We start from the raw sequence: 8,172 nt of genomic DNA on the forward strand, positions 1-8,172 counted from the left end.
GGGGATTCTATGTGGTGATATTGGTGAAACAATTGTGCGGTGTTGCCACAATACGTGCCACTTTTAGGATTCTTAACCATCGAATTAAAAAAATCAAATTCATGGTATTTACAAGTTATCTACTTACTAATTAGACTTACAGTTAATTTTTCTCACAAACTGATTTATTTTGAATTGATTGTCAATTTTTTTTATGTCGTTTGGATGAATGTGGCAACCACGTTCGTTCTCCAATCGTTTGTTTTGGATTGGATCCTTTTAAAAATGGCTTCTAGGTTGTCAAAGTGATAGAATGTTTTGCTAGTTCTTTAGTTAACTTCTTCGTAAAACCTGATAACAATCAAATTATGTTGCAAATCAATTTCAAATAATCTCGTGTTCGTGTCTTCTAAAGGTACGTCTACATGTGTTATCAATTCAGTATTGAAGAAAAAAAATCAATTGCCCTTTATGAAGTAAACATTTGAGTTCTTAGGTCCAATATGAGGATAAACGCAACAAGAATGACCACTCCAATTGAAGAAAAAGTGGATCAGAAATTGAAGGTAAGAACTGGGATGGTGACAGTGAGTGATGGGAAAAGTAGACCAATTCCTGTCCGTTTGCATTTATCTATGGAAGTGTTAAGGCTCCAGAAAGAAGAGTTAATACCGCTAGAATCTAAACCACTCAATGCTAAGGTAGGAATTTCTCTCCCTGACAAGTTGACAAAGTTTCATATTATAGGAAAGAATGGTTCAAATTCGAAGACAAAAAGTTGGGGGCCTTGGTTTGAGCATAAAAGGTGGTGCTGAACATAAACTGCCTATTTTAATTTCACGAATATATAAAAATCAAGCTGCTGACCAAACAGGAGAACTCTTTGTAGGAGATGCTATCATTAAAGGTATGGACCTATTGGTCCATTTTTGAATTAATGGGCTCTTTCTAGTTAATGGGGAATATATCACTGCATGCCCCCATGACGACGCTGTTAACATTCTACGCAATGCTGGCGATTTAGTAGTTTTAACTGTAAAACACTACAAAGCTGCAACTCCATTTTTACAAAAACAGGAAGATAAAGAATCTCAACAAGACAGTAATAGTGATGAAAAAGAAACATCTGATGAGAGTTTAAGGCTCACAACTAATAGTACTAGTAGCAGACCCAGTTCTATATATTCTGAGTCAGAACAAGAGCCCCAAATGCGTTGGGTGGATATCGTTACATTACCCTTAATGATGGCATATGTCACAAGATATATCTTTGGCACTGATAAATTGAGACCTAATGCTTTTGAAGTTAGGGGGCTCAATGGTGTCAGTACTGGAATTATTCATTGTGATGATTCTGCTATACTCTCCCAGTGGCTTAAATACATTACGGATAATATCATAGGGCTTACAAACTTACAGGTAAGAATATAAATTTTTTTATTGAGTTCTTCCCACGCGTTGACATTTTGATGGTTGCTCAATTTTCACGTTTGCATGTATTTATTAGCACCAGTGGGAAGATGACGCATTTGTTGGTTTTGTATGATGTAATGGGACACCTTTCATTTCATTTCAAGGCAATTTTGAATGAAATCAACTTTTTGTGTACTCTTGGAAATTAATTTCGATAACACCGTGCGACTAATTCAATTTAGTTTTTCTGAAAGTTGCTGTTTTGTGACCGAAACAAAATAATAAATAATATCTTTATCTCAAAGCTTCATCACGTACCATTTTTTTGACATTTTGAAAATTTGTTAAAAAAATTAAAATGGTTGTTTTCCATGTTTATTTAAGATATTAATGTATTTATGGTTATAAATGTTACAAATATATCAGAAAAAAAAAGAATTGAAAAAAAAAATGTAGGTCATAACTTGTTTAGCCGCCAACTTTGATGTGAATTTTACACTCACAAAAGTTCGTTCTTTTTACACTAATTTTTTAGGGTACCAAAACCTTGCTGTAATCGTTAATCAACATCCATTTTTTACGGATTTAACTTTCTTATAAGAAAATTATCGGGTTATGGAGGAAACATATTTTTTTTGTTTTTTATACTGCAAGGTATTTATAAACGTTTCTAGATCAAGGCTGGCTCTGGAATTCCCATCATGGCATTGTTTTGCCGCTTTGTTTTCATAGTGAATATAACTACATATCTATTTATTTATAATGCCACTTACGTCAATGACGTTTCAGTTTGGGTTTTGTGTTCAAGTTTTTAATTTTCAGGTTTCAAACCGCAACTAGAACAGTTTTTTTCAAAACTTATTTTGTTCCCTGAACAACTCAGTTAAAAAATCTAAACCCACATTTGTAATGAGCGGCAAATTATTTTTGACATATCATAGCCTTGATGGCTATAGCAAAGATGGTTATCGATAAAACAAATTCGAATTTTAATGAGGAGCGTTTGGCATCCGAATTGTGTTATTAAAACAGTGCAAAAACATGCGATTGCACAAGACTCGTGGATTAGAATCAATAAATAAATCTCTGACATAACTCTTTCTTTCAGATGAAGCTGTACAATAGAAATTTCAGCGTGTCTGACCGCATCGAATACATGGGCTGGGTGAACGAAGGTGTCCTTAATAATAATCAGCCTTGGCAAAATTACAAGCCTCGTTTTTTCGCCCTAAAAGGCACAGACTTAATGTTATTCGATTCACCGCCTGTGAGTTGCACGCAATCCCATCATGATGATCCCTCAAATGCGCCTTTTCAGTTAAACGTAATGGATTGGAGTAAATGTCCTCTAATGTTTAAAGTATACCAAACCATGTTTCGCGTAGTTAAAGACTCTGAAAATGTTGATGAACGTCAACATTGTTTCTTGGTCCAAACTTCTGGCCAAGATTCGCGATATTTTTCTGTAGAAACACGTCAGGAGTTGTTGAAAATTGAAAATGCGTGGCATTGCTCCGTGTGTACAGCCGTGATGAAATTAGGGGTACTATTCTAGAGAACTATCGAGTATCGTTCTGACAGTTTTTTGTAGAATAAAACGTTTACTGTGAGCTGCAATGGAAAGACCGCTGGATTAACTTTAGATTGGAATTTAGGATTCTCGCTCCATGAAGGTGACTGTAAGACACCGGTTTGGCAGTACAAGTTTTCACAGTTACGAGGATCTTCAGATGATGGCAAGTCTAAGCTCAAGTTACACTTTCAGGACTCGGAATCACGAGCTATAGATACAAAGGTAGTGAAAACATCACCTAAATTAGTTTCTTACCATTTTTTTTGCAGGAATTAGAATGTTCCATCCTTCAGAGTTTGTTATTCTGTATGCACGCATTTCTGACAGCAAAGGTAGCATCGGTAGATCCCGGTTTTTTATGTTCAATGATGCCATAAATTAGATGGTTATTAAAAAGTCCATGTGTACTTCACAGTTGGTTATTTGTTTAAATGTATTTTCATAACAGTACTGTAATTAGTTAACTTGAAATATCGTTGGCTCACCATTGTGTCGTGAAATATGGTGCTATTTTAAAGTCATTTTGACTCCAAGTTAAACCAACTGATTTATGGTAGGGAAATGGTGAGACCGTTGTGTGTAAAAGTGATAATTGTAGGTTTTATAGTTTGAAATTTCCACCTTAAACTAATGAAGTCAGTATTGCATAGTTATTAAAAATGGGTAATAATGTAACTAGAGTAGTATCTTCTGGTATAATACTCCTAACTTTGAGATTATTTTTATTAATAGGATTGCACAATATCTGCGTTGCACGAAATGGTACTGTTGGTAATGTTCCTTATAGATAGCTCTTTTATTTCTATATGCTATCAATCTAGAAGTACGTCTCCCTTTAAGACGTGAAGAGCACAACGTATATGTACAGTAGAAACCCAATATCCATATCACACATCATTGTTAGATCTATGTTAATTGTAGTGACTTGCTACTCTTCAAGTTTCCATCGGCCGTTAAAATGGAAACTTTTCAAAACCATCATACGTATCTAACGAAGCTATTTTTCATTTTCTATCACATCATATCAGTAGAAACATCTACTTTATTGGAAAACAACGGGGATTTAGTTTTGGTCACTTTTGCCTTTTGATCAACGATTGACAGTCGCACACATTTTCCAAGACCAAAACAAAATCACATTACTGGAGCGGTGGAGCTGTGCTTTGTGTTCGGTCTAAGCTAAGTTTTGTTCTTTTTTAGCTACAACTTCATATATTAGATGTGTTTCGTAGTTGGGAGAGTAGGCATGTCGGCAGTTGTAGGGAATTAACTTGTAAGAATTCCAATATTGTAGGATGGTGTTAGGGTTACGATAGTCAATCATCCATTTGTTCAATTAGAATTCATTAGCAATAAGTGTATTAACAGGATTATATTTGTATAAAAAGAAGATTATGATGATTTGAAACTAGTTTTGAACCAAAGCATAAGTGATCTCTAAATAAATTGAAATGTATTTATTGTTACTTACTGTTGGTAATTACTTATCTTGCAGTATAGATGGTAAAGTCAAGTTGTCAAATTAGTATCGTTAATTAGTTGTTAAATTTTTGAATGAATCTTATGAAATATATGAGTAAAACTAAATTACCATTAGCTTTGGCTTTAACATAACATAGTTCGTTAGTGCATTACAAAGAAATGGTTGTGATTTTTTATTTTAAATCCCATCGAACTCGAAGCTAATTTGTATCATTTTAATGGTCTATATATTTTATATTGTTTAAAATTGACCAAGTTAGTATGTTTTCAATACTTCAATTGAAGCATATAGTTATTAATCGTTGACAATATGAATAAATTTATTTAGTACCCAAATTCTTTCATTTATTCGACACCCATTTCCTCGAGAGTTTAATTTAACTACTTGAAGCGAATTAGATTATTTTAACGAGAAAGTAAGATCCCGTGTCGTTATATTTATTTCGCAACTTTATTAACTCCATTACCGCCCTTTAAGTAAATTAGCTAGAATAGATGACAACATAGTTTGATGTAAATTTTATTACAACGTAATTTGAAATTACAAAACGCGCAAGAAAATAATGTAGCGTCGGTATCTGCGCTCGCCCCAATTCAGTATTCATCAAAAGATCATTAAGGAGCAAATGTAAAACGTTGTAATCATGATTCGATTTCTCGTTAACTGTGTCATTAATTATAGTCACATTTTGGTGCCCGTTACAAACGTTTTTCCGAGAAAGAAACAGGAAATCGGGCAATTACCACGTTTGTTCAACACGTATCCAATAGGTGTCACTTTAAGAAAATAATTTGAGATTTGGAGCTAAAAACAATTTTAAAAGAAAATGTTGGTCTTGTTTCCAAGGGTGGTTCTCGGAAACGGTGAAATGATCACGTTTCGCGTGTAACAGAGGTATCCACGTGTGTTAACACCCCAGTCAGTTGACAATAGCCGGAGGATTCATCCATTTTAATTAAATCCTGTTCCGTCTTCTAGGACTCCTTTATTTCCTACACGTACTCAAATCTACATATTTGAAACGTAAATTATTTTAGAGCGTTTTTCTCCCGTTTGGTTTAATAGCCTGTCAAAATTTTCCCTTGAATTTCTTTTTGATGAGACGAAGATTTTCTTAAATCGTGACAAAAAATTTGTTTGAGGTTTTACCGGATAGAGATATTTACTGTGCTTTCGCTCGGGATAATGATACTCAAATTGGGAGTCGACAAGAATGCGTTCAACAAGTTCTTCACTTCTAATTCGACGGAAACTACAAAATAGACGCCACGTTAAGCTTGTCGTTAAAATTTAAGCCGGGGAACGCAAAAATCAAACTTCAAGATGCGTCTTCTCTGATTTACTACAATATTTTCGATATTATATCTTTTTCCAATCAAAGACCCAATTAATGGTTTTAAAACTTGAATCGTCGAATTCTGTTCCGGTAATGCTTCGTGTATTTGAATTTTGCATGGAGAGAGCGACAACTGTTTGTCCATAATTCATTTGAGAGGTGAATAGGCGAGATTTGGAGCAACCGTGAATCCTTTGTTTTAGACTTCCTATCACCGAAGCCCTTAACTTCTCATGCGTCCGGTTAGGTATTGGTAGCACAGAAACCGGTCGCCCTTTCCTATTCACATAGACAAAATACGTGACTTACAGAGAAGCGTGTAGTTACTAGTTTTTGTTCCCCAATTAGCGAACCGTTCACTAATTAATTACTAAAAGACTTCTTTTATTTTTCGCAAAGAAATTGTTTCCTCCTATCTCTAAACTTTGACACTTTCTGCAAATTGCACGGTTTGGTGAAAATCGAATTAAAACGAAATGGAATCAGTTATACACATAGATATTCAATCATTTATTGTGTATTATGTTTCATTCATTCAAATAGCCTTTTTTTAGTTACGCGCGGCCCATTTTGGTTTCGCAATCACGTAGAATTTATATGAAATAAAACACAGTCAATAACCGAATCGTGGATTGTTAACAAATTAGAATCAGCATATTTTACGTTCTGTTTTAATTGGTCGAATTGTCATGCAAATTCACAAAAAAACGCGAATCCTCTCAGAATCTTCAACACCTGAACAAATGAAAATTTAAAACTTGACGACTAAGAAATAATTTAAAATCTAAGACCTAAAAACGTGAGAACGTAAGAACCTGACAAGCAGGAAACTTCAGAAACTGAGCTAATTGTACGTTTAAGACTACAATTTTTACAATGAGTAAAAGAAATGTAAACGCACGCAAAAATCTAACTACAAGAAATCTGAAAAAGGGGAAAAGAGATTTAAAGAATTTGCCAAAAATCCGAAGATCTAGAAAGAATGCAATCTAAAGAACGATCTAATGAATTCGAAAATTAGAAGTAATTTTAAAAAGCGTCAACATGATTGACGCGGCTGTTTAATAAAAAAAGTAAGAGTGATATGTAATTGACAGGAAGCGACGCACTTTTTTAACCATATCAAACAAACGGATAATTGCACAGTTTCAAACCATTCCAAACAAAAGCAGTTTACATTTACACACCTAAAATAAACATCGGATACAGTTAAAAAAATAACTATTTCCAACAATTCTCAAATTATTTTAAAACTAGAGATAAGTTGCGATGTAGCCCTTGAAGATTTACGATTATTGATTTGGAATTTTTTGGCAAATTGCCACGGGACTGTCCTAATTATTCATTCCGGTCATGAAAGATTCAGTTATTAGCATTATTGAGAAATTGTCACAGACACAGTGCATGGCTTTATTTTGCATAATAAATGCTAATGGAGAGATCGTTTAGGGTATAATTACCATTTACTCACATGGCAAACTGGTACAGTCGTAACTTGGAAATCAAAAATTTTAAACGTAAAAGTGAAGATTTTTTATGTAGAAATTTCAGGGTTTTAAGTCAGCACTCGTTAAAAAGCGCGAACTCGCCGTGGTGTTAAGAACGTATTTCGAGATAAAATATAGCGAAAATAAAAATTTCGTTAGGAGGAAGATTTAAATTAATAACGAAGATTAGGTAAAATGAAAACAACACATAAACATAAATGCTTAGTAGGTCGCATTAAAGCGATTAGAAGAATTTTCTGTGGCCTTATTTTCTAAGTAATTGTGGCGGTTTCCGCCCGGAGCATTATAAAACGTTTGGATTTGGCCGCCGAAAAAAAGGATTAATATTACAATCATAAATCGTTAGATTTCAGTGTATTATCCCTTAATGGATATAAAACTAGGCGTTGTTATTCCTCAACCTAAACACTTTTAAATCTGTAGGTCTGAATCGATTTCACGGTCAAGGCTACAAAATACAAACAGAATTTCGCTTCGCCTGTCCAGTCGGAAAGCCGCAATAACATGTATTGCATTAGGAAAATTAGGAGAGTTGACACTTAATAAATCTGCTGTTTCAACATAAACTTACTAATTGATTAAACTCTATGTTAATGTTAACGATTTAAGGACGAGGAATAAAAATTAATTACTGATTAATTGGATGCAGTTTGGAGTGCATTTCATGAGAGGGGGGGTGGTTTAAAATTGAATTCCCGAGATCGATAATAATTCTAGAAGGATCTCTTAAGCGGTAAATAAGGAAGGTTTCAGTATGGGAATTGAATTTGACACTAAAGTGGAGCTCTGTTAGATTCATATCCTCAATTAGCTGTAATCCGTTTAGGGGTGCAAAATTTTTCACAAAATTTAGATGGAAAATGTCGTCATGTAAATTTAA

The 8,172-nt window shown here is 34.0% G+C and overlaps 1 protein-coding gene across 2 annotated transcripts; it reads left to right on the forward strand.

Moving 5' to 3' along the window:
• The first annotated feature begins 230 nt into the window (after positions 1-230).
• Positions 231-4,783, forward strand: Syn2 (Syntrophin-like 2). Of its 2 annotated transcripts, XM_088047902.1 has the most exons (8): positions 231-394; positions 476-680; positions 727-886; positions 932-1,398; positions 2,501-2,659; positions 2,711-2,935; positions 2,984-3,187; positions 3,235-4,783. In XM_088047902.1, the coding sequence occupies exons 2-8, from the start codon at positions 483-485 to the stop codon at positions 3,340-3,342; spliced, it is 1,521 nt and encodes a 506-aa protein (XP_087904028.1). In that variant the 5' UTR covers positions 231-394; positions 476-482; the 3' UTR covers positions 3,343-4,783. The 2 variants fall into 2 exon arrangements, with proteins under 2 accessions (XP_087904028.1, XP_087904027.1); XM_088047901.1 differs by having other exon boundaries at positions 2,501-2,935.
• Positions 4,784-8,172: the final 3,389 nt, after the last annotated feature.

This window comes from Gnatocerus cornutus, chromosome 10, assembly GCF_029298725.1.
Source record: "Gnatocerus cornutus isolate USDA-ARS CGAHR chromosome 10, icGnaCorn1.1, whole genome shotgun sequence".
NCBI lineage: Eukaryota > Metazoa > Arthropoda > Insecta > Coleoptera > Tenebrionidae > Gnatocerus > Gnatocerus cornutus.